Source organism: Echinococcus granulosus (assembly GCF_000524195.1).
Source record: "Echinococcus granulosus chromosome Unknown EG_S00022, whole genome shotgun sequence".
In the NCBI taxonomy this organism is placed as follows: Eukaryota; Metazoa; Platyhelminthes; class Cestoda; order Cyclophyllidea; family Taeniidae; genus Echinococcus; species Echinococcus granulosus.
In genome coordinates this window covers 71754-97631 of record NW_020170402.1, presented here as the reverse complement: position 1 = coordinate 97631, position 25878 = coordinate 71754, and the positions used below count along the sequence as shown (strand labels likewise).

General features: G+C 43.2%; 1 protein-coding gene across 1 annotated transcript; it reads left to right on the top strand. All coding sequences in view use genetic code 11, as the record gives it.

Annotated features, from left to right (window-relative positions):
- Window positions 1-10022: 10022 nt before the first annotated feature.
- On the top strand, window positions 10023-25631 carry EGR_03871 (Collagen alpha-1(XXIV) chain; the record flags this gene model as incomplete). Its single annotated transcript, XM_024493120.1, has 28 exons — window positions 10023-10125; window positions 11695-11844; window positions 11926-12127; window positions 12820-12985; window positions 13059-13199; window positions 14001-14024; window positions 14104-14157; window positions 14414-14557; window positions 14811-14975; window positions 15140-15364; window positions 15633-15884; window positions 16483-16770; window positions 16853-17158; window positions 17223-17438; window positions 17521-17765; window positions 18154-18322; window positions 18449-18610; window positions 18699-19022; window positions 19460-19783; window positions 19859-19912; window positions 20195-20447; window positions 21618-21764; window positions 23827-23986; window positions 24523-24688; window positions 24845-24937; window positions 25017-25316; window positions 25388-25510; window positions 25584-25631. 28 exons carry the CDS (start codon window positions 10023-10025, stop codon window positions 25629-25631), a joined length of 5004 nt encoding a protein of 1667 aa, XP_024352392.1.
- Window positions 25632-25878: the final 247 nt, after the last annotated feature.

The following is a 25878-nucleotide window of genomic DNA, read 5'->3' as shown; positions in this document are numbered from 1 at the left end:
CCCCCAACCTCACCTTTCGCGGTAATGATGGCGTCAATGATAAGACGCGCTCACGCTCAAGCACACGTGTATGTGGGAGGGGACGAGTAGGGGAGGAGCGGAGAAGCGAAGCGAGGCGAAGGGAGAATGGGAAGGCTGAAAACGCGCTAATTATCGCAAACTTCAATCCTCCATTCACTCAATGCCTCGCCTCGCTACCTCCCTCCACGCCACCGCCACTACAGTTACTGCAAAGAGGATTCGCGTGCATTATGATGTGTGGCGTGGAGTGGCGTGCGGATGAATGTGATTACAATTATCGATAAGAAGGGGCGGTGCACTCAGTGGGGTTTTCAGGCAATACCACCTATTCAGGTTGACAGGAGGCGGCGGTGGAGGTAAACACGCGTGTGCTAATTGCGTTGCTGTTTGTGATCTCGCCCACCCCAACCCACCTCAGCCTCTACACCTCGCCTGCTCGCTGCTGCCAGCAATGATGATGATGATAATACTGATTAGCTCGGAGATTAGCTCTTTAGTGGGGTGGCAGCTAGGAGGGTGGGTCGGTAAGGGGAAAATTATGTTTACTTGCGGTTTCCCCATACAAAACAAATGGATCAAGTTTATCCTGATCATTATTGCCCACAGGAGCAGCGTTAAAGCTCCCGCTGCTACAGCTGATTTCGTGGTTATCCCCCTTGTGGATTTCCACCTAACTATTAGCATGAACTGTTGATTTTATGGTGTCTATTAGCTGAAGACGATTTAAAGATCAGGCAGTACTTGAAAACAAAGAAGTTTAGCTAAAAATTATTATGAACTTTAAAGCAGATTGCTAATAAAGTTGGAAAGTTGTGGTAGTATTTGAAAGGCAAAAACGTCGAAAAGCTTTATTGAATTCTAAAGCAGCTTTGTTCTTCATATTGTCAGGAAGTTATTAAAGGCTTTAGACGACGACAAACCGAAGTCAATTCTAAAATATTAAGCTTGCCTATGACTGGTTGGTAAAGGTGGCCCAAAAATAATATATTTTTAGTGACTTGTCAAAAACAATGCAGCGTAAAATTCAACGCACCAAAATTTGATGTTAATCGACCTATGAAAGTGTGACTGGAGTCCTCAGATGGCGGTAAATAAACTTTTAAAGGTAGACTATAAGAGAAGCAATGTTTAAATTAAAAAATGTAGACAGGAGTCACTTGTGGAGATCAATATATAAAATTTGTACAGATTGGCTAATTCTTCTTTTTAGTTTCTTGAGCACTTAAGGCTCAACCTTCTTACTTTTGCTGGGCTACTGGCCTCCAAACCATGCCTACAGTCCTCCCAGTGCTTCTGTACGTCGGCAATACATACTTTACTCCGGTACTATGATCTCTCATTTTAAAAAGAGATATTGGTACTAGCAAAAAGCGAAAGCACATTTACTCTGACTTCTATTACTGAATGCTTAACCTTATCATGAGGGAAGAAGGGCAGATGCTGGGGATGGAAATGTCTATGATGACCCTTAACAGGTGAGGGAGTGAACTCCACCTTCGACAACTACCTTAGTTTCGTATTGTGCAGGAATGCTGTTAAAAACCTAAGTGACGCTGGCTTTGAACCCTCTAAAAGTTTGTTATAGAGCTGTCTACGGCACCTACCAACTAGATTGATACAACTCAGAGAGGCATATAGCTGTGCAATACTTAAGTGAGAGCGAAGTGACAAGAAGAAACAGACGCAAAACCTTATCCCAATGAAACTATTTTATAGAACATCCTTTATTAAATAACTCTGTTTTTAAATCAGTATTCTTACCATTAGCAATGGATATATGACATGGCCAGCACGTTTCCCTTCTTCCAATACAGTCCCAAAACAGAGCAAAACTCTAGATCCAATAGAAGTGAACAGAGAAAATAGGTGACTTTGCTGTCAGATATCTCCCCTATTGCCTGTAAATTCGATGACTAGAGCGGCTAGCTTGTGATCCTTTTTCAAAACACAGATTACATTATGGTGGCCAATGGTGGGCGGAATAACCCCTGGGCCATTTTAGTAGCCTCACCTCATCCCTTCTGTACCTCGACAATGCGTATTCTGCCCCAGTATTATGTCTTCATTCGACTTCAGGGAAGACTCCAGGCGCTTAATTATGCACTATTACCTCAGCGTCGAAGTGTTGCATAAGGTAGTAAAAGGAGGGTCGACTCTGTGAGTAAATAGGATTCGAAAACTAAATACATATTTTCAAAACCTTTTGATTAGGGTAAAATGAGTAGCTGAATTTTACTCCAAAAATATTTTTTGGTTAAATTATTTAAGTATTCCCATATGCACGACCCCTCTGATTCATGAATAAACAATCTGATAAGGATAGGTGAAATTAGTCGGCGGTATATTTTAGAAGAATAAGCGTAATTGTTTAAATCTCACAGCCAAAAGCTGAGATGAGATTATAAACTGGTTGAGGTGCACACAAAGCAAACAAAGCAACCTAGTGCTGCTATGGCCCGAGTAATTACGGTGCTCTTGAAATATACTGAATGATAAAATACATCACATTTAACGGAGATTAGCTAATCGTAATGTGTGGTACCTTTTGTCCTTTGGATTAATTTTACTCCAGATGGTAGCTAACATAGTGGAGAATTCAAACCAACACACGTTTTGACCCCTCAAGATCCGTTGGTTACCTCTATCAATGGCCCACCTCTAATGTCCTCAGAGAGGACTCCATCTTTCCAGCGTAGCTACACCCCCTGAGCCCTACATGAAAAAGAAAGAATGCACTTCTTCGGCAGAATCCGTATTGTCAACGTACAGGAGAACTGGAGGTTACTGACAACACGGAGGACATTCCGCCCAGCAGAAGTACAATCAAGGTGCCCGCGCAACCAAAACGACGAGTATTAAGAGATTCAGCCATTTGCATATCCTTTATCTGTAATCTTTGAATCACCCAACCCATTTCTTTTTGATGCATAAAAAAATGAAAGGCTATTCACCGACTCCTCAAAAAAATTAGGAGGTTTACGAGAGATTTATTAATTTGTCTCCGGCTTCGTGCATTTTGGCTTTTGATCGCCTAAACTATGTCTTTGTCTGCCTTCTTCATCCCATTAAATAGCTTTTTGTTGATTTGCTCTAAATTTACAATCATATTTAATCCGTTTCACAGACATATCTTTACTATCTTCTCCTACAAAAGCGAAAATGTTGTCACTTCCGAGGAAACACCATAACTGGCAGCAGCTGACCTGTCACAATTAAAACAATCCGGAAACTAACTTGTCATTGTTATGAAGAAATGGTTTAACATCTCTAAACATATGCCTGGATTTTAATCACAGTACTGTAGTTTACAGGGTTTAAAAGGAACTACTGAACTGAACAGAAAAGTAGTTAAACCTAAAAATGCTGCGCGCTTTTAATAATATGCTTAATTGTTTTAGTCACAGAGCTGGCATATCTCCAACGTTTTCTTTTGGTTAAGCGGACAATAGAGGTCAGGGGCTTTGTACTTTCGATAAGTGCCAATAGCCCTAACCCTTCGACATGTCGAGAATAAGCATTCTACCATCGTTATGTCTTTTTCTGTCTTTAAGGAAGTCCAGGATAGTCATATTTGTGGCAGTGAATTGTAAACTTGATCCCATAAAACAATGGCTATTTCCATTGCTAACTGCTAAACCTTAATGTGAAGGAAGAAGGACATATGCTGCGGATGGGAGGATCTGTGGCGAAGCCTAACTACCCCATTTCCGTGTTCTATAGGAATGCAATTGATAACTGGAGCCATACTGCAAGTCCTTCTGGTCATTTCTGATGTTGTTACTTCCAAACTCATATGCCTCGTGACGTCTTTAGAGGCGAGCCCGAGCACCAAAGGACCCTCTTTCGGAGCAAGGAATCATGTGCTTCATATTTAAGAAATGGTAAAACGTCTTTTTTGCGAAATTTTTAAAAGGAACCTTAGCAAATATTTAACATCGAGTTGGTAAACCATCGGTAGTTCGCCCTTTCAGGTCACTTGCATTCTGGATGTAAATTTCCAAACATCCTGAGCAAATTCCTTTACCAAAACGATTTGCCCACTTATATGGCCCATAAAAGTGTGCGTAAGAGGGAACTTTATTTGTCAGTTTTTTTAGCGGCCATGCACCGTTATGGTAATTTACCTCCAAGTAAGTTCTTTGGCAATTATAAATAAAAAAGCAAGGGGCAAATAACCCTTTTCAAGACCAGATGCATTTTCCGTTCTTTAGTTATTCCTTTGAAGCTGGTAATGCACACATATTACTTGAAGATACTCATTAGGATTAACGAGTTGCAGAATGTTTTAGTTAACTCACTATCCTAAAGGCCGGCTCTAGTCATTATGTTCATTTTTTCTTTAGTACATACACTGTTGACATAAATAAGCAGTTCATTTTGATTCCAAAAATCACATAGTTCAGCAATATCGTTGACAAATAGCCAAATGCATGGGTCTTAAAAAAAGGAACCAAAATTGCACTTTGCTGGATCTACCCTTCAAAAAATATAAAGAAATAGCTCGGGGATAATGTCTAACAAAATTAGTACTAAATAAGTCCATTATGTAATGGTCATCTTCTAAATTATTCATAATCATAGTTTATTTACCTGGCATAAATTATTCCAAAGCCAGTTTATTTAAACTATATTAGTCTAACGCTTGCTCATATAAAGTTTAATTTGTTTGTCTGCATACGTTCTTTAAATAACTCCCCATGAATTTCGGAAGACGAAAGGAAACAAAATGTTCCGACAGAATGTGTATTGCACACTCACGGAAGGGCAGGGAGAGCTACTGGCATGGCTCAGAGTCCGGGCCGCCCGGCAGAGGCACAGCGGCAGAAGCTTCAGTGCCCGCATTACATAGCCCTTCCTTTCCTCATTTGAGCTTCGTTCCCGACCCTCTCTTTGGTCAACATCTCTCACCACTCATCACAACGTAGTTGGCGCCGTAAGGAAACACATACTAGCTGTCCGTCCAGCCAGCGAATTTGAGGGCAACAGAGATTGTATCTGACTGCAACATTACTAGCCTCTCTTGGCAATTCCAATGGGTTCGGGATTTAGTCCCATTTGAGAATTGTAATGGAGGAAGGGGAATGCACATGCCACTCCGCATGTTCAACGCTCGTCGTAGGAATACTGGCCTAAAAGAAGTCATTTAATAGAGGACGGGATCTAAGTAGCTTCCTGGGACTAAGGGTTTGCATCTATTACTCCTTGCCACTTTGTCTTCACTTCATTAATTACTGAAATAATTATTTGGGTTTCATCCAGCTTGTATGGAGGTAGAGGATGAATCTCGTGTTTACTTATTTGACATCTGTATACAGCCCCGTAACGAGCTTCTCCAGATGGTATGCGGATAGCGTCACTTTCCTCCAGGACACAATACTGGAGTAGTAGGTCAAGGTAGACGTCAATATTAACCCTTCTATTGGGGGGCGTTACAAATTCTTCCACCTGAAGCATATACTCTTTTTCCGCCGTGCTAAGGTTTAGCATTCTGAAAAGGAGATCAAGGTAGTTGTACTTTAAAATCGGGTTCGCTTTACACTGCTACCAACGTAGCGGCCCAGGTCTTCTCTAAGGTCGAAAGAAGGTATAATATTGGATCGGAATATGCACTGTCTATGTACAGAAGGGCTGAAGGCTACTGGCATGTGCCAAAGGCCATGGCGTCCAGCAGAAGTACAAGGGAGGAGTCTTTGGTTACCGTAAAACCAAAATGAATTGATAAATAAATAATCCACCTACAGCATTTAATGCCAGGAGATTTTGCAATAAAGTAGATAAAAATGCTGCTCTTTTAATGGGTGATCCACTTCTGACTGGTGCTACTTGAAGAACAGGCGACTTATTAGAACTGCCTGAAAAATAAGCCAACTTTTCGTTTACTCGTGCGCACGCGCACATTAAAAATTGGCTAAGAGGAGAAGGGATGGAACAGCTTGTAAACAAAATCCATTTTATTCAATAGTATCGTAGTCTGATCTTTTCCTCAAAATACATAAATCACCGAACCTATTTGAAATACGGAATCGCCTTCAAGTCAGTAGTTCTTCGAAAAAATATGCCTCTTTCTTATTTCTTTGTTGATCCTCCAGAATTTAAGAAAGGCATTAAATGACCTGGAAATATCGGCATTACTATTTAGTAGTATATGCGCCAGGTAATTCAATAAGCATGCTTTGCTGATAAGCACGGGATCTATCCGTCTGCCTGCCTGCTCTCCTCTGAGTGAGGCAAGTCCTCTCCCATTCGCCCCAGCCTGATGGACAAATTAGTCCGTTGCCCACCCCCTCTGCACCCCAGCAGTTGATAGATTAGATATGACAGAGTAATTACAGTTAACAAGACCTCCGATGCTAGTGGAGGTCTATACGCGCGTAGGTGTCGATGTAGAAAGGCCCTACCTAATAGGGAGAAAAAAGACTAGGAATGCGCTAACTCGTTCATTTACCATCATCACCACCACCACTAATACAAGCATCACCTCCTGCCTCGCCTTTGTGATTATGAGTTAACACATTTCAAGCGTTTTGACAGCTGGATGAGGAACAAGGGACAAATGAGACGAAAGACAGCCTGGGGGCGTGCAAAGGATGAAGAAGCGAAGGGGAGGAATTGATGAGAGGCAGTAATTATGCATCCTCTTTTGCTTCCTTTGCAATGAAAATCTAATTTTATCAGTGGAGTACCCTTAGTTTAACATTGTGATGACGGAAGTCACTTTCATTTTTCGTTAGAAGTCTACCTTATCAGTTGATTCACAGACCATTTGTAATGTCATTTTGGGCAGCAAAAGAAATTTTTAAATTGTGTTAAAATAGTCGAGTCTGAGGTCACTGAAAAGGGTAGGTTGTCATGGAAATAAACCAACACCAACTTTGGTTCTTATTCCTTGAATGACCTGTCTTAGAAAGAGTTATTTCACCAACACGAGGGTTCAAGAAGAGTCACCTCCTCTGTTGCCTGCCCAGAAGTTCTGTCAAAGTACTACATAGCCCAGTGACTTTACATTCGCTTTCTAGTTCATCTTCATGCCCCAATAAGGCAAGACCTTGCCTTCAAAACTTACTATTCCCAGAAATGACTGTTAGCTTACAAGTTCAGGTGACAGTTGCCTGCAGAAATACGGAGGAAACACGGAGGGTGAATATGGAGAGGCATCACCTCCCCATTTCAAAAGTTACATTTAAAAGGTAAGATTTACGCTATGGTATAAAAGGTAACGCAATGTCTAGTAATATGCAGAAGTTTCTTCCAACAGATTCACTAGTCTTGGCTGCTTCTAAAGAAAACATTTTCGACATTTTGCAATCAAATTAACGTCTTATCGTAGAGCACACAAGCTGTAATCACGTCTACCACATTTGATAGTCATTTTATGATGAGAGGACCGTGAAAGAGAAAGAAATGTTAGGAACCATGGTCGAGGATACGTATCTGTCTATGCTTGGGTGTAAACAAGGACCTACAAGAGATGGGTAGCCATTGCAGCGAGGTGCTTTGAAAATTCCGCTAAGTTTCCTCTTTCGCTGATTGTTTTAATGTGTGTGGATTCCACTGGCTTCACAGAAAAGTTGCTTAAAAAAACCGGTCATGCCTGATATAGACAAGAATAACGTGATTCAGTATCTTTTAAGCTTATAATGAGGAAACCAATTACAGTTCATATTCACTTGTTACGCCTACTTGTAAATAGATCAGTAGAAAATGAGCATAGGAACATGGAATTTCTACGAAAAATTATGTAAAATTGACCAAAAATTCTAGTGCCTTCTCTTTTTCGTGGTACTGACAAGTGTTGAGTAGGAATTGAGTTTAAGCAATCAAACAGAATGGATTAAATAATATGGCAAGAGGAGGTGCCACATTCGCCCCATTATTTCACAAACTTGCTGAACACCAATTTTCGGATACGATCATAGCGCCACAAATGTGTGACACTTTCCTTATCGGTATACAACAGCTGGTTGCACAAAATCATGTCGCGTTACAAACAAGTTTGTTTTGCTTACACGGGTATTTTGTACCTCTGCTAAGCAGCATAACCTCCAGGCTGAGGCAGTGCCGCTTCCCCTAACCCATCTGTACGTCAGGAATACATATTCTGTCCTATTATCGTGCCTTCTTTTGGCTTCGGAGAAGATTTGGGTTATTGCATTATGGAGGAAAACATGGCCATAGCTAAGGAGGTCGGTTGTCCTCTGACATCCTGACAGTAAACGGAATCTACCTGTTATAAGCAGGTATAAGCTGCACACAAGTATCCCAATTGTTAGGTTAGCAACCTAACCAACTTAATTTTTACTTAGAATAACTGTTTTCTAAGATAAACTGCAAAGGAAAATACGAATAAAAGATCCCACAAAGTGGGTTTATCGGCTAAAGTAACAGTTGAATAAGACCCATTCTCTTTTAAAACTGATGTGTCATCAAAAATACATAAAATGCGTTTTCCTCCTTAAGTGTTTCATGGTTAAAATATTTAATCCTAACCAGTTTAAAAATCTTTAAAATTTCAGTAGTACACATTACAGGTCCACAAAATGTTCAAGTTATCGATAAAATGCTTCAACAGACACGTCATTTTTTAATTTCATGGAGGTAGCGTATACATGGGCACTTCTTGCCCGGCGAAAACATCAAATCTGCAAAAGTCCAGATTCGCTGCATTTTATAAACAAGTTTCCCCACCCAAATACACATTAGCAGCATCCTCCACGCGGGATATTTAACATCATCAGGCGTTTTCATGGCACAAAAAATCCACGATTCTCTTAGCGCCCTCCTGCCGCTGTGATTACGAACTAAATAAACCACAAGACGTATTCTTATCTCAGCCTACTGACACACATATTTCTGGTAATTTCTATTGGTCTTATCTGGGTCGCTGGTGGAGGCACACACCAATTAGAAGGGGTGACCCAATTTCGCTGCTGCCCGGTAGCTGATTGGCTCATACAGCTGCATTACAAGTGAGCTTAGGGATTTACGCCACTGATTGACACTTTTTGACTAACAATGCATTTGATAAGATATTACTCTGAATTTTGAGGCATTAAATTTCAAAATATCAAACCAAAATAGTAAGCAGCTAATCAGTGTAGCTTAGGATCGGCAAGTCGTATACCACCTCCTTGGTAAGATTCTAACTAGAGTTATTAAATTTAACGAACAATTTGTCATAATTAAATGGATCCATACGTCAACTTAGATCAAGCTCATGGTCTAAGCGAAACGGCATTGACTGTTTGACATACCAAAAAACGGCAAGAGCGGGAAAATATAGTAAAACTGTGATATCTTGGGGAGAATACATTATTCTTCATTTACTTGGAGTTAGAGAGGTTCTTTTAGTAAATTAGCATAAATTTGACGCTCAAAGTGTTTTCATTTCAAGAAATTAAACATCGGCCAATTATTTTAAGTTAAAAGACATTTGCAGCATTCCCCAACCCACCAGATTTAAGTTGAGTACTTACATGTCATTATCGTCTCCTTCATCTAGCCCGCTTCGTGATGCGTAAGCAGTGAGAACTAACCTCACATAACCCTAAGTAGTTCCTCCTTACCATCAAATAAATTTTATAGGAGCTACCCGACTGATTTCGTCAGCTGCTAAGTTAGAAAAAGTCAGTCAAACGACTTGGGTCAATCCTTAAAATCCAGGCCCAAATGATTCAAGTATCAAGGCATTGATAGTTAGGATCCGGTATGACAAACTTGAGATCAATTGGAACAACTACGACAGTAGCAACAGCAGCGGTCTTCCGTCACCGCGGATCGATCGCTCGAACTGCACCCTCCAATTTCGCGCGCATCGCATGCATGTGTGTCTGCACGCGCCACTTCCAACCAATGGAGTGGGATGGGGGAAGTCGAGTGCCGCACACATACACTGAGGCAAGGAGGCTAGCTTGCGTGCGTGGGTGAAATCTCGAGTCTCGGAGAGGGCACACGACGGCAGCAACGCAGAAGCACACCGCATACGGCGCTGCTGAACTCCGAGGATGTTGCAACCTCGGCTGAGGGCGCTGCTGATTCTGCTCTTCACAGCCCTCGGCTGCGTCAATGCCTTGGAACTATCTCCTCATGGCAGCCAACTGCCGCCAGGTAGGCATTCCGCTCCTCATTATCTCCTCCACTTTGAGTTTGTCTAACCTTTCATCTAGTTTAATTCCTCGACTTCCCAGATGTTTTAAATGTGAAAATATTTCTGTTTATTAGGAAAGCAGGAACTATTCCGAGCTTATCAGCATCTCCTCTCTCTAATTTAACTACCTAATTCTGCAATTATAACAGAAATAAGTGGGGAAGGTAGAACTGTTTCATAAGGTGTACGTAATCCGGAGCAAATTCGCAGTATCCAGAAAGTAGACATTCCATTTTAAGCTGCATAACTGACCCTCTAAAGTTGTACTCTTAAATACTTCCACTTGAAGTGATGCCTCAGAACTGTGACATTGTGATTTAGAAGCCAAATCTCATCACTACTCGATTAGCCGGAGAACAAGGTTAAATACACGATATGAAAGAGGTAGAGAACAAATTAACATTCCTAGAAGCTTATTGTATTTCCTCTGTTAATGGAAGTAGGTGGAATCCACCTGCTTAACTCTCAACTCCAACATTAAGAACTCACTTTAGACATGATATGATCATTGTAACTTAGTTTTTTAATACTCACTACTGAAAATTGAGGATCTTTGCACCCTAAAAGGAGTAATTTAACACTGAGAACGTCGTTTCCACCATTCATTCGTGGAGACGCGTTCTGCTACCACATACCGCACCCTCCTCAAATGGCATGTAAAGAATTTGACGAGATGATTCTGCAACTCTCCGACTAAATTTAATCTGTGTTGTTAAGCAGACAAGCTCTCATTGCTTCTATTAGCTTCAACTGGCATTTTATAATGTAAGGATTGAAAACAAATGGGTGCTGTTTAGGAGCATAATGGATGATATGCTCCCTTTTGAGGCCGATACTGGTTTCTACTGAATTTTGACTTTGTTTCAGTTATTGCTTACATTACCTTGCATTGACTAATTCATTCCCTGGAAAACTAATTGCGACTGATAGCAGGTAACAGGTGGCTCTGAAGGTATTTGAACTTCCAGACTCATCTAAGAGGTTATTCGCTTATACTACTTAGTCATGAGTAGCATTTCGAAGGATCTGAACATGGACGCAGGTCCAACAATTTGACTCCTGATTATTAATTAAGTGGTAAGGGGAAGTTTTTTATTATTTATGGCCTAAAATGGCAAATTCTAAGCAAATAATGCCATAGCCTGCTTAAGTTTGAGTACATGCTATAAATTTAGCGCCATATCCTCCCTGGTCGGTAGTTAGATATCGGATTAAGGTTGATAATTTGGTATTTCTAGAACACAAAGGGGCCAGTAATTGAATTGTTTGGTGTTTTGGGTTAAAAATCCCATTGAAGAAAAAAGGTCTTACCTAAGTGTGTCCGGAATTTGTATTTCTAGCAGGGACTTAAACAACCATTATTAACCGACCATGTTTGCTCACCGTATCATTCCCTCCACAAGGTTATTTCTTTCAGCAAATATCTTACACGCACTTTGAGAAGCTCTTTAGATCTCGCTATGTACTTATTTCTGCTTTGCAAAATCACTCGGATTTGTCTACTACGACTTATCTTCTGTCCTTTCAAGGAAGTGTGGATTTTGTCACTGCATTCAAACTCGATCAACTAGTGGGTTCCAGCGTGCGGAAACACGCCAGCGCTTGTGACAATGTAGGAGCAGCCTTCTCCTATGTGGCTAGTGACAAGCTCTCTAGATCCGCAAAGACCTTCTTTCCTGGTGAGGGTTACTATAAGGCAGCCTTAGTCTGCGCGTGTACCCTTGTTTCCGTCTAACACTAACTTTACTCCTCACTGCTAGACGGCCTCCCAGACGCCTTCTCCATCATGGGCCTGGTGAAAGTGGACACCTCTGGCAGACCTCAGACCCTACTGGAAGTCCGTGATGCCTCGGATGGAGAGATCTTGAGTCTCACTTTGGACAGTCAACTCGTCTTTAAATTGTCGGAGACTCCAGAAGTTGTCAACACAATTCGCCTAAATCACACTCTGACTGGTGATGGGTGAGTAGAATTACTTGATTACATTGCTGAACGATACACATAAGGCATTTTAGGTGGTAGTTTAAAAACTTGTTTAGCTGGAGATCTGGGAGTTGATCAGAAGTTGGTACGATTTCAATGGCTTTTTTAAACAGCCCTTCATATGGAATGGTTTCGGTACAAAATTTCGATCTAATATCTAGTCGGTAAAATTAGCCTTCTCATTCTGTTGGGCTGCGATCAGCAAAGCCACCATCACTGTAGGGTCCAGGTTACCTCTGACGATATCATCAAGCATACTAGTTAAAACTTACGCTTTTTAAACTGCAAAAAAGAGATGAGAGACCCTTAGCACAAGAATCATTACAATAGCCCCGTTTCCTTAAAGAATAGTCGAAAATAGCTACAATTGAGTAAGTTTTTATCAGTCGCTTTTGCCTACAAGCATAAAAGCAGATTTTAGCTGTATAGCAGATCATATTTTTTACTTATAAGTCACTATCGGGATATTTTCTGGTTGATCTTCATCCACTTGCCACAAATCAACTTCGTTGTGTTTAAAACCAGTTAACTTAGAGAAAGTCAGATTTTAAATACTGTCCGATAGACAAATTTTAATCTCTAGTAGACAAAATTGTGGGTGATAGTTATGATTACTTGAGCTATATACATCTTATTGCAAAAATTTAGCCTTTGTTTCCAAACCAATCTAGTTGGTCCTCGATCGCTCTGAGCGTAAAGGGTGATACCTTAGTGTTGATGTTAAACGGTGTAGAGCAGGAATACACTACTCTGCATCGAAGCAACTCAGATCCCTCAGCCATCAGCGATGGAAAAGTGTTCCTCTTGCACGGCCAAGAGGGTCAAGGCTCTCGGGATGTAAGCGGTGTTACTCATTTCCCCTGAGCAGCATTCGTCCTACGTATATATTGAACTCGGTAATTTTTCACAGGCCGTTATTGGCGATCTCATGTTTTCACCGGATCCTGAGCAAGCCTACAGCTATCACCTACGCCTGCTTGAAGTCTGTCCCCACTTGGAGCAAATGAATAATCGTGATGTTATGATGGCTCAGGAGGGCGCTTTTGAAGAGGTAGGTGACTGTAGTCCAATTCCCCCTAATTCATGACAATGCTGATTAGGAGAAGAATGTAAAGACTGGCGTGGGCAAATAATTATTTAAAAAGGGATATCGTTGTGCACCAGTCTTCTCCTTTTGGTGACACAAGTACTTAAGCAAATAGCAACCCACTGTGACAGTTGATATGATAAATGGACTGCTTATTTCATTCGTGAGCGTCTTCACTAGGTAAACTGCGTCAGGGAGAGATCCATTAAGAGAGAAGTGCTAAGGATCGGACTGGATTTTAGAGCGAGTGTATTCTGAATTCCAATGGTCTTTTCCTAACACGTCCACCGGAAAGCAACAAGGAGACCACCGTGTCCACGTAAATGACTATTTTAGCTCTCTCAAATGTAGTTCCCCACCCAATGCGTCAAACTCCTAATGTGAGGTCCCACAAGTCAACGCTAAATTTAAAGCATTCCATTTATGAGTTTATGTTTAAGGAGCTCGTCACAGTACATACTCACCTTCTGCCACTTTTCGTACAAATTCGGGCCAGAAGAAAGCAGGATTACTCTTCTTATGGAACAAGTTTGCCAATGCCACCAATAAGCAAACAGAGGCAGCCATGTTAGAAACGTACAGATGGATTAGAAAACTTTTAGGACAATGTGCGCTTAACTCCCCCTTCCTGTCGCATACGTTTAGTAGGAAACGAATGGTCACTGCCCTTGAGCAATTGTATGGAGACGATTCACAGTTCTCTAACAGAATACACTTGATTTTCTTCTAAAAAAGAACTTCAACATATTTTGTCTTATTTGCCAGATCGACGGACAGGTGTACATTCAAGTAAGTTTAATGATGGCAAGCTTTAAATTCGAAGTCTGTGTTACTCCTTAAGCTGATGCCACTTTCTTACGCTTTTCAGGGACCGCAAGGGCCGAAAGGTCCACCTGGGCCTAAAGGGGCAAAGGGACCACCTGTAAGTTTATGCTTCACTCTTTACAGGAAAATTGGGTAATTAACGACACAAAATTTTTTTATCCCAAATAAATGAGGTAATTGTAGGAGTTTTTATGACACTTATTTTGTGATACCTCAAGTGTTCATGTGCGACTTTATTGAGACCTATTCAGGTAGGATAAAATGTTGTATTTAACATTGTATTTCAAAAAAATTCCCCTTTTAGCATAAACAGTCAAGATTTGTACAAATCATTCAATATTTTGGAAATACAGGGTCGTGACGGCCGTCCAGGTCTACCAGGCGCCCCTGGACCCCAGGGTTCGCCAGGTCACGTCCTCCTAATGCCGGTACCTTCCCATGGCAAGAATGAGAACGTTAGAATGACTCAGTTCCGAGCTGCCGTCCAACAATCTGTGGTAAGTCGGTGTTTGAAGGCTCTTTCCTGATGTTAACCTTTCACCTACTTCTGAAGTCGTAATAAAGTTTGCGAGTAGTGAGATAGCTTAATTGTAGCTTTGAAGAACGACTGAGAGTCTAGTAGCAAAGATCCCATAAGCACAATTCATTCACAGAAGTAATGAATAAATCGCCAGAGACTAGTTTCCTTCTATTGCAAAATTTTTATGTGCATTGTTCCAACTGAGGACTTTGTGTGTGATCTCCTTCTAGATGATGCTGAGAGGTTCACGCGGTATGCCCGGTTTGACAGGTCTTCCTGGCGCTCAAGGACCACCTGGTCCACCTGGCCCCAAGGGTGACCAGGGACCTCAAGGTGACCCTGGTTTTACTGGACCTGTTGGTCCACGAGGTCATCCTGGACCTAGAGGACCTATTGTGAGTCTATTTGTCTGAAATTTCCCCTTTGGGGCTACAATTCATAAGGCAGTCTTGCTCATTTAAGATTGGCGAAACCGGTTTTACACTTTTTCAAAAGATCAATTAATGCAAAATTTATTACTAAAGCAGGTTCTGTGACTTTCCACTGCTTCATTTTTAAGGGTCGTGCGGGTCGTGATGGAGAACCAGGTGTGACGGGACTGCAGGGTCCCAAGGGAGATCCAGGTGCCCCTGGTCTGCCCGGTTTGCCCGGACCCCGTGGCCACAAGGGTGAGGATGGTCCTCCTGGTGAGAAAGGTGCCCAAGGCGAACGCGGTCCCACAGGTCCCACTGGACGACAGGGTGAGACCGGTCCCACCGGCGAACAGGGTCCCCCTGGGTATCCGGTGAGTAATTGGCCTTCAAAATATTTGGTTTTTTATTGGCTTATGGTATCTATTTTTTCCTGTGCAACTTTCAGCAAAGTTAACAAATCCAACTGCAGTTCACTTCACCACAAATTTTGCCTGTTAATTATTTAAATCCTTTCAACTTCTGAGTAAAACGCACCAAAACGCCTACATAAAATAAATTTCCCATCTACGTGGAATCCGATCATCTAAACTTTCGATGATTCTAATTGCTGAATTCTAATTTCCTCCCCTCCACAAACAGGGTCCAGCCGGTCCACCAGGCCAGCCGGGCATTCGTGGCCTCCCCGGTCCTACTGGTCCACCTGGACCAAAGGGTGATATGGGTGACACCGGTCCAGTAGGTCCCACCGGTCCTGCCGGTCCCCCTGGTCCAGCCGGTGTAGTGGGACCGCAAGGCGAACGCGGTATCCCCGGTATGCCTGGGCGTCGCGGAGATCCCGGTGTCACTGGCACGGCTGGGGCCACTGGTCCCACCGGCAACCCTGGTGCTCAGGTAATTTCTTTCTTTAAGGACTTGTAATGTAACTACTTAGCTTCAGAGTTGGGATTTATTCCAATTTTCAACCCAAGTCATATTACAGGCTCTTTAAATCACTTTCCCTCCCATTTGGATCAGTAATTGAACCAATTAAACAATTGCATGAGGTATCCACATTGGTAGCTTTGAATCGCACTTTTCAAATGAGTTAATGCTAGGCATCAACCTGTCGGAAGTGCTGACATAGTGCACATCAGAGTTTGATAGTAGATTTCATAACTTGTATTGCAGAAGAGGTTGAACTGCCACAGTTGTCAAACTGTTCATTTTTTTTTTTTGATGCCGATATCCTAAAGTGTATTTTAAGAATTTTAGTCGTCTTTTTCTCAAAACAGGTTGTTTGCAATGTTGAGCCCGGGAAACCTTAAAAAAGTTAGAAGGCATACGAGTTTGAAAGAACTTTGACAAGATAGCTGAATGATGATTAAAGCCTCTATGGGCTTGGTGTTTGCTCGCCTGCCACGGCTATCACATTTAATCAGGTGATTCAAAATAAGCTATAGGACTAAGAGAAATCCACTTACTCTTTAAATGCACCTTAACTTCTGAATAGGGTGATATCGGTCCCAAAGGCGATGACGGTCAAGAAGGTCTACCTGGTGATGTTGGGCCAATGGGACCAACTGGTTTCAAGGGTGATAGAGGAGCCCGCGGTCCAGTGGGCCCCAAGGGTACCACCGGAATTGCCGGCATGACAGGTGTTGCCGGTGAACGTGGTGATCGTGGCGATACCGGTGAACGTGGATTTCCAGGTCCTGCCGGTCCCGAAGGCCTCTCTGGTGAGAAGGGTGAACGCGGCCAGGTTGGTCAGGCCGGTCCTCATGGTCCCGATGGTGAAAAGGTATTTTCTTCCTTACATCTGGTGACCATCACTTTTTGAGGAAAATCTCATTTAAAGGCGAGGGATTAAACATCGTTTTCAGGGAGCCCAAGGCCAGATGGGACCACCAGGCTACGCTGGGGCTCCAGGACCCAAAGGATCGGTTGGTCCGGTCGGTCCAATCGGACGCGACGGCGAAAAAGGTGATGCGGGACCAATTGGACCAATCGGAATGCGAGGTCCAGTAGGTCCTACTGGACCTGCAGGTCCACGTGGAGCCCCTGGACCCTCCGGACCTCCCGGAGCTCGTGGCGACGAGGGTTCTGCTGGCCCTATTGGTCCATCGGGTCCAGCTGGACCTGCAGGACCTCGTGGACCTCTTGGATTTACCGGTCCTGTTGGACCAACAGTGCGTTAACTGAAGAAATTACCTGTTTTTATTTAATTGTAATTGGATCTTTGGGGACTTATAGGGTCTTCCAGGAGTTCACGGACCTCCGGGCGATATTGGTGAGCGTGGAGAGACTGGAGAACGAGGTCCGCCTGGTGAAGTTGGTCCTGATGGTCTGCCAGGTCCAACTGGACCTACTGGAGATCAGGGGCCAACTGGAGAACCCGGACCCAGGGGTCCTCGGGGACCTATGGGACCTCCTGGCAAACCGGGCAAGGAGGGCAGTGAGGGGGAGCCGGTAAGTTGTCAAATTACTCATTTTGCTCTTATCAAGCGATTGGTAGAAGTTCGAAGCAGTATGCTGAATTATCCACCTTCAGGGCGACAAGGGCGACCAGGGTCCACCTGGACCTTCCGGAGCCACCGGACCGACGGGATTCCGTGGATCTCGAGGCCCACCTGGGCCGAGAGGAAAGCTCGGTCCTAAGGGCGATATGGGCAAGCCCGGTATTCAAGGTCCCATTGGGGACAGAGGTGATCGGGGAGATGCTGGTCCTAGAGGTCCTCCTGGTCCATCTGGACCCCAAGGTGCACGAGGACCTGATGGACCTCAAGGAGAAACTGGGTGAGCACTGGGTTATTCCACCATTTATTTTAACAATTATACAGTGGCTTGACCAATCGTCAGTAAAGATGAGTCAGCTACCTATCCGATGGGGTACAGCATCTTCGCCATTGTCCTACCCTAAAGCGATATGATTGTTGATATTTTGAACCACAATTTAAGCGGTATATAGGAACTTACATTTAAACAAAGGTTTCCGCCGTTTGGATTACTAGATATTTTAATTTTTGAACTGCAATATATAACCTTCAGCAGTCATTTTGGGATCGCTCACAGTACAAAGTCGACGTTTAGTGGTCACACCAATTCAACCAGTTAGCACCACCTTTATGTATTAAAGTCGTATTAAATTACCAAAATTGTTTATATTGCTTCTTTTGTATTACAGAGATAAGGGTGACGCTGGTGTGACCGGTCCAGTGGGTCCGGCTGGGCCAAAGGGAGTCCGTGGACCTCGTGGTAAGCCCGGGCCCCTGGGACCTCCCGGCATTGATGGTCAGAAGGGTGACCAAGGTCCCGATGGTGAAGCCGGACCCAAAGGTGATCGTGGAGCACCTGTAAGTTAGCTTTTCAGACAGTTCTAGCACTAATTTAGGCATTTAAATTACCAATGAACACCTAGTAAGCTAGCAGCTTTTCATGCTTAAAATTAAAAGCATCCTGCATTTACCAATCCACTAAAGGGCGAACCAGGGCCTCAAGGAGGACAGGGAGTAATGGGACCTCCAGGAATCCCAGGCATTCCAGGTGAACCTGGGGAACCAGGTGAAACTGGTCCCCAAGGTCCAAAAGGTTTGCCCGGTAAACGCGGTCCCGTCGGACCGCCTGGACCAATAGGTCCACCTGTAAGTCCATATTTTAACCAAAGGAAAAGCATAAATTTATATGTGGATGGGTGCTTGATGTTCCCATTGTCACAATTAAAATTTTCAGGGTCCCCCCGGTCCAGTCGGTCCTCGAGGTGAACAGGGAGACAAGGGACCGCAAGGATCTATGGGAATCCGTGGTCCACCGGGTCCCGCAGGTCCGGGAGGCGCTGCTGGCGTGCGGGGTCCTACCGGTCCCCCAGGACCAGCCGGACCTCCCGGCTCCAAGGGTGAGACCGGTCCCATTGGTCCACGTGGTGAAAAGGGCAAGAAAGGTTCCGATGGTCTTCCCGGTATGGCCGGAGTCAAGGGCTCTCGCGGCAAACGTGGTCCTCAGGGACCAACAGGTCCTATCGGTATGACAGGACCGCCTGGTCCGCCCGGTGAAATGGTAAGCCAACATGGCAAGTAATAAATGCTAAACTTAGAAAAAGTTTTTATAGGTAGTCTGTTCATATAAACGGCTGAATGAATGAAAAGTCGCGGCACCAAGAGAGCGGCCAAAGCTTGCTCTGAGTGAAAGGCCCAGAAAATGAGTTGAAGCAAATGTCAACTTGTTTCAATTCCCTTTAAGCGTTGTCTTTATCAGTCCCATTGGTTATCCCTCCAAGTTAGTTATTATAATGCAGATTGTGATTTACAAAATATTCATGAGGGAGAAATGGGGACATTTGATCCAATTCTCTGCACAAGGAGGGTCAATGCGCTTCAATGCATGAATTTTATACGTTAATCACTATTCTTAAAAAGTTTGCCATAAAAGAAGATAGCTTAGTAATTCGTAATATGCAATATCTCTAGAAAGCTAATATTTTATACCCGTTCTAGGGTCTACCCGGACCCAAAGGTTCAATGGGTGCTCCAGGACCCAGTGGAGAACGTGGAGCACCTGGGCCTGCTGGAAAAGAAGGCCCTCCTGGGGCTCAAGGTTCTGAAGGACCAATGGGAGAAGAGGGATCACCAGGCCCCACAGGATTGGCCGGGGAGTCGGGTGTTCAGGGCCCTGTCGGCGCTGAGGGTGAGTTAGGACCCCCTGGTGATCGTGGAGATAGAGGAAAACCTGGGGATAGAGGTCAGCGTGGTCCGCGAGGTCAACCGGGTCCAGCTGGACCCATTGGGCAGACGGGTGAACGCGGTCCTGCTGGCGAAGCTGTACGTTCACAAGATGTTAAAAAAAGCTATTGTTCTAGTCTGTCACACTTGCTCACCTCTACTTTAACATTTTAGGGGCCTCAAGGGCCTATTGGCAGTACTGGCAAGAAGGGACGACGTGGACCAAAGGTATTTGAAAGTTGTTTTGTTCCCAAAAACCTAAATTCATGACGTTTTGTGCTTCATTCCTGGCGCTCTTCATGGCTACTCCTTTGCTTCAGTTGTTAGGAGCCTTCTGGTGAATGATAATCGTAGTGCTTAGCTCCGCGGACTTAAGAGGGGTTCCTAAAAATTACGTTTATCCTTGGATAATCAGCAATGGGGATGGAGTATTATAAGCCATGGTGGTTTAACTTAGGCGATATTAGACAGCGTGCTCATAAAATAAAATGACTGCACCTGATCTTGTAGGGACCAATGGGACCCATGGGTCCGAAAGGTGACACAGGTGACCGCGGAATTCGTGGTAATCCAGGCAGCGTCGGTCCAGAAGGTCCCAAGGGAGAACCTGGTCCTCCTGGTGATCGGGGTCCTGAGGGCAAACAGGGAGAGCCCGGACCAATGGGCGATGAGGGTCGCAAGGGCGAGACTGGCCCAGCTGGTGATGACGGTGAACAAGGTCCCGTGGGTCCCACGGGCCCGTCTGGACCCCAGGGTCTGCAAGGTACACGGTTTTCTGTAGTAATGGCATGATTTGCACCAGGTGTGATTGCAATCATCTACTGTGATTTTCCCGCGTTTGCATCTATGGTGTCGCAATTTAGAGGACGGAATGAGTGCTACTTGGAATTTTTATTTAGCTTACTAACAAGGCATGTGACATAGAATTACCCTATGTTAAGCCCTAAAGATCCTAAGCAAATTCTTTGAGATTAACAAAGCCGTTTGGATTTGAGCGTCCTCGTGGAGTCTACCAGAGACTCCTATCATGACCGTATTCGAAAAAGCTGGAATTAATCGTGAGACGAGAATGTGGATCGTGCGATTAGCTTAGTGTTAAGTGAAGGTTCTGGAATCAAATAATGGTAGTGCATCTTGTAGACTCTTACACATTCATCCTCCTTGTAAACTGGATTCAAGGGATTCATCTTCTAATGTTGGCTTAAGATTGGAAGATGTTTTGCAGTGAGAAATTTTGGGGTGCTATTCGCCTCCCTTGAAGCGAACTGGTTTGAATGTAAACTCGCTAAACAAAGTACGCGGCATTGTCCCTGATCCCGCTCCCTTCATCTACTTAGATTTCAGTGGCTTATAAACAATTCCCCTTTTAGAGGATTCGAACTCTTTCAATGCACCTATCACCTCACATAACCTGAACTTCGAGTGACTATGCTATGACTCTGTTCTCATTCAGCTATCCGCATCAGATGACGTTAATTTGTAAAATTTTTTTTCGCATAAAAGACATTTAATTCAATTCTACATAAGTTTCTTCTGAAGCATCAGTAAAAGCGGTCATGAAGGTGCACTGGGTGCATATACTAAGATAAATATCATCGCAAATCTATTCGTGATCATTGAAACAACTAAATGCCAAATTTTACTGACAATACTATGTTAGCATCTTCACTGATTACTGACAATAAACCACTTGGAAACACACACTACAGCATCTGCTAAGTTGGCAGCACGGTAAGCCGTGAAGGACCTATTGCAAGTGACCGAGAGAGTGTAGTACTGGTCAAGCGGAAGCACGAACCTTGTTTGCATGCTTGACCCGACCTTACGAGTTTTCCCACCATTCTTTGTGCACTAAAGCATCCCAAGCACCAAGCCTTCTTTGCTGATACAGTCCCCTTTTCTTCTTCTTTTACCTTCCATAATGGCGTTAAAGGTCCACGCGGTGAGCGAGGTCCAGCGGGTGACCCCGGACCCCAAGGTCCACCAGGACCCGCGGGTCAGGTAAAGATCCTTAACGCACCCAACGATGTGGAAGACACTCTTGGTCGCAAGCGTCGGCAGGCTCCCGATCCCAACCAGGGTAAGGAGTGTGCTTCTAGACCACTAATCGCTTTGTTTGCTTTTTAATCAGCCTTCACCGATTTAGCTAGAACATGAATTGGAGAACTTTGGAATCCACATTTATTTTTTGACCATATCGGATTTCGATAGGTGCTGTCATTTACCATTTGATGCATCAAGGAGAGCATCGGGAATGTTAACTTTGTTATAACTTGTTTTAAAAATATTTAATGTTAAAATCCACTACTGAAAATAATTTTTCTCTTCACTTGCTCCCTTACCTACTTTACTTGGACAAGTTTCCCTCTCTATCACTCACCTCTGGACCGTCATGGGAAGTCCTTAGGATACCGGTTTTTCTTCTTATTATTTAGTAACTCTTTAGGAATAAAAGATTTATTTTTAAAAAATCACCAATCATATAAGTCGTCCGCTTCCCTTTTTGCCTACTTCTAGTTTAATTTCCTCAATCACTATCTGATCAAATCTTCACTAAGGTTTGGGAAGAGTCACATACAGCAATGGAGTTTTGCCCCACTATTTGGTAATTTTGCTAACAAAAAATCGTAAATTTTGGGAAACGGTGCTCACTCAGCAGTTAGGTCATTATTTCTTCAATCAGACAGTTTTAAATGCGGATTGATTCTTTTCTCGTGGGGGTAGTCATGGTTATTTGGGACAAGTGAAGCTAGATCATAGTCGCCGAAGACCATCCACTTATTCCTTCGTCAAACTTAAGCTCCTATTTTTTAAGAAGTTAAGGTGTCCAGTTGTCATTTTAGGAAAAGTTGTTTAAAATGAATGCCCCAATCGACTATTAGAGTTTACCTACATGAGATTTCCTATTCCCAACCTTTTAACAATGTTATTCGATTTTGCACCTAAAGAATTTCATTTTAAGTCTAAAAGATTTCAAAGCAATCGTTGTAGCTCATTAAATCTTTTTTGGAGTCGAAAGAAGTCATAACAATAGAGCAAAACATATATTATTGACAAAGACCATGCAGCCAAGTGGAAGTATAATAGCGGAACCCTGATTGCCCACATAACCACAACAGAGTTAAGCAAGCAATCACAGTATTACACAGCCCTTCTTTTCATCTGATCGTCGTACTAAGCAATTTCCCTCGGTTAACCTCTCGCGTCGTCCATTAAAAAGTTGACGATGCTGTAGGCAAGACAGTTACAAATTAACCACTCCAGGCATCGAATTTGTGTCGAAATGAGAAGATATCTCAGTGTGCAGTTAATGATTTCTCTTGGTGATTCCAATGGATCTGGAGTTTTAACCACCTTGGGAAATATGGTGGAGGAAAAAAAACTGTGCTGGTTATCTCATATGCCTGTCTTTCGCCGTAAGAACAGCGGCCTGAAAGCATTCATTTAATATGGTTTGGGGCTTAAAATAGTTTAATGTGCATATGTTTTTGCTCTTATACCTCACCACTACGTTGTTCTCACTCCATAGGTGCCCATTCACAATGCCCATCTGGATCCTACTTAGCCTATAAAGGGGCAGGGGAGGTTTCGCGTGTTTACTTAATTGACATCCTCACAAGAGTACCGTAGACAACTCCATAGCGGACTTCCCAAGGTGGCTCATGGGTAGCGTGGCCTCAGCTATTAATAACATTCCCACAGAAGATTGAACTGGGGTAATTGCTAAAAGGTAGACGTCATTTTCAATCTTCCTCCTAGGCGTCTTTGCAGGCTCTCCCCTCTGCAGCATTGTGGAATGGAGATCAAAATAGGTTTTTTAGTATTGTGTTTGCGTACCACTAACACAAATGTACGACCCCAAGACTGCTCCAAAGTCAAAAAAAACATAATGCTTGAACAGAATATGCAATTTTGGAGTAAGAAATTGCTGAAGCTGTTGACATGGTCCGGGAGTCATGCCTCCCAGCCTTCAGTGCCTGCGAAACCAGAGCAAAGAATTAAGCACATGGTCAAGCTTTTACACTAATTCTGATGACCAGATGCCCAATTATTCAATTTTAAAAACAAAAGAGAAGGATTTGTTAGATTTATTATCTGTAATTTCTGTAGTTATTTTATCCTGTTACGATCTATTTCTATAGTGATTACCCTGCCTGAGTTAAACAAGGCCCTGTTCGAACGTATTGACAAGTTATGGAAGGAGGCGCAGCGTCTGCTGAAACCATCGGGCAATAGTCAGGAGTACCCAGCACCAAGCTGCAAGGACATTAAGCTGAACAACAAGTTTGCTCGTAATGACACGTAAGTTAATCGACTTCAAAACTGCCTAAGCTTTAATTGGATTGTGGTTTGATCAGAGTCACTTCGGCTGCGTCAAAGACGAGTAGCACTGCAATCGGTTTCGTTCGACGCCTAGCAAGCCTCCATATACTGTTCACCTGAAGGGCGTAGGTGGTGCTTTTAACATAAATAGGCCCCATGGCAACACTTCTGCTTCAGCGAGACAATCGCAAGAAGGTTTTTCTAAATATAACCTCTTCTGTTGCACCAACTGCGCTAGCGAAGACTTACTTGTAAAATACTAATAAATGCCTAATAATATACCGCATAGTAGATATTTTGTTGGGAATAGCGTTCCTTTGAATGATAACCATAAACTAGTGGTCTTGATGGCCCCTCTGCCATAATTTTCCGTAATTTTATAACCACTTTGTATAAATTTTAGATGTAGTATCACCTCAGGCAATTATTGGATAGTTTAGGGGAGAAATTTTACAAAAAATCATTGTGAATCATTTAACTATCACACCTGACCATTGATTGCCTACGGTTTTTAGTGTCTCCACATGGAGGGAAAAGTCTATTCTCTACTCGAAACCTAAACCAATAGTGCATTTTTTCAGCTACTGGATTGATCCCAATGGTGGTTCATCCTCGGACGCTGTTAAGGCGGAATGCATCTTCCACGAAGATGGATCCTTTGAAACCTGCCTCTCAACTGGTGTTGCATCGGCAAGGCTGTTTTCTTTTCGTCTCAATTAGATTGTTACTTATTTTATCACTTATTGGAACAGGCAATAGTAACTTCAGAAAGAGAGTTTTAGTCAGATTAACACTAAAATATATTTTCTTGACCTATCATTACTTATTTGTTCTTAGGAAAATCTTGCAACTTACAAGAAGCCGCATTCCAGCAATCCCGACTACTGGCAAAGCCATCTACTTGTCGAAAACGGTATTAGCCCTCCAGATGTAGGTTTTGATTTTCTGACACTGCTCACACTGTCTACTTCTTCTCCTAAAAATAGCACTCTTTTGCCCATTGAACTAGCTCCATGATCAGAGTCCACACACGCAGATGAACTTGCTGCGCATCCAGCACCGATACGCCACACAAGAACTCGAGTTCTTCTGTGAGGGCACTACCATCTTTGGAGGCGATATGGACTGGGAGACTGGTGATGTTGATATGTCCAAGGCCACTTCTTTGCTGGCTCACAATGGCCGAGTCATTGACCTGACTAAGGGCAAGCGCCATGGTCCTAGTGCCAACTACATGGAAAAGATTGACTTTGAAAGCTCTTTCCGTAGGCATGATGTTAGCATTACTGTTGAGTACGACGGTTGCAGAGTGAGTCAGAAAACTACTTATTTCTGCTTAAGTAGGTTACTTTATTAAACCATGATATTTTGGCCTTTCAGCATCGTCAACCTGGCACCTCCACTAAGATGCGCATTGAGGCCCGCGATACTCAGCTGCTTCCAATCATCGATTTCACCGTCAGGGACTTTGATCATACGGGTAGAAGCACCCTGAGTCTAGCGGTCAAGGCCGTCTGCTTTAAGAACTAGTATGTAACTATTTTCGCCTTATCAACACCATCACCATCATCCTTAGGCGCATAGTAACAAACGCCACTTCGCTATGGAACAGAATCAACGTTAACAACGGCACATTTCTACCGGCTCGTTTCTTGATCCTCCTTCATCTTGCCCTCACTCTTCCCATTACCCCTCTCCCAAATTTGTCCTCTGCGCTGATCTTTCCAAGTTTATTATTTTGTGGGAGATTTGTGTTGAGAAATCGTTGTGCAACCTGTGGCTTTGAATTGTAAGAAAATGTCCTTGTGAAATTCTTGGCAGATACATATGTACCATTTTTCGGGTGGTTACTAGTTGGTGGGTGGTTTACA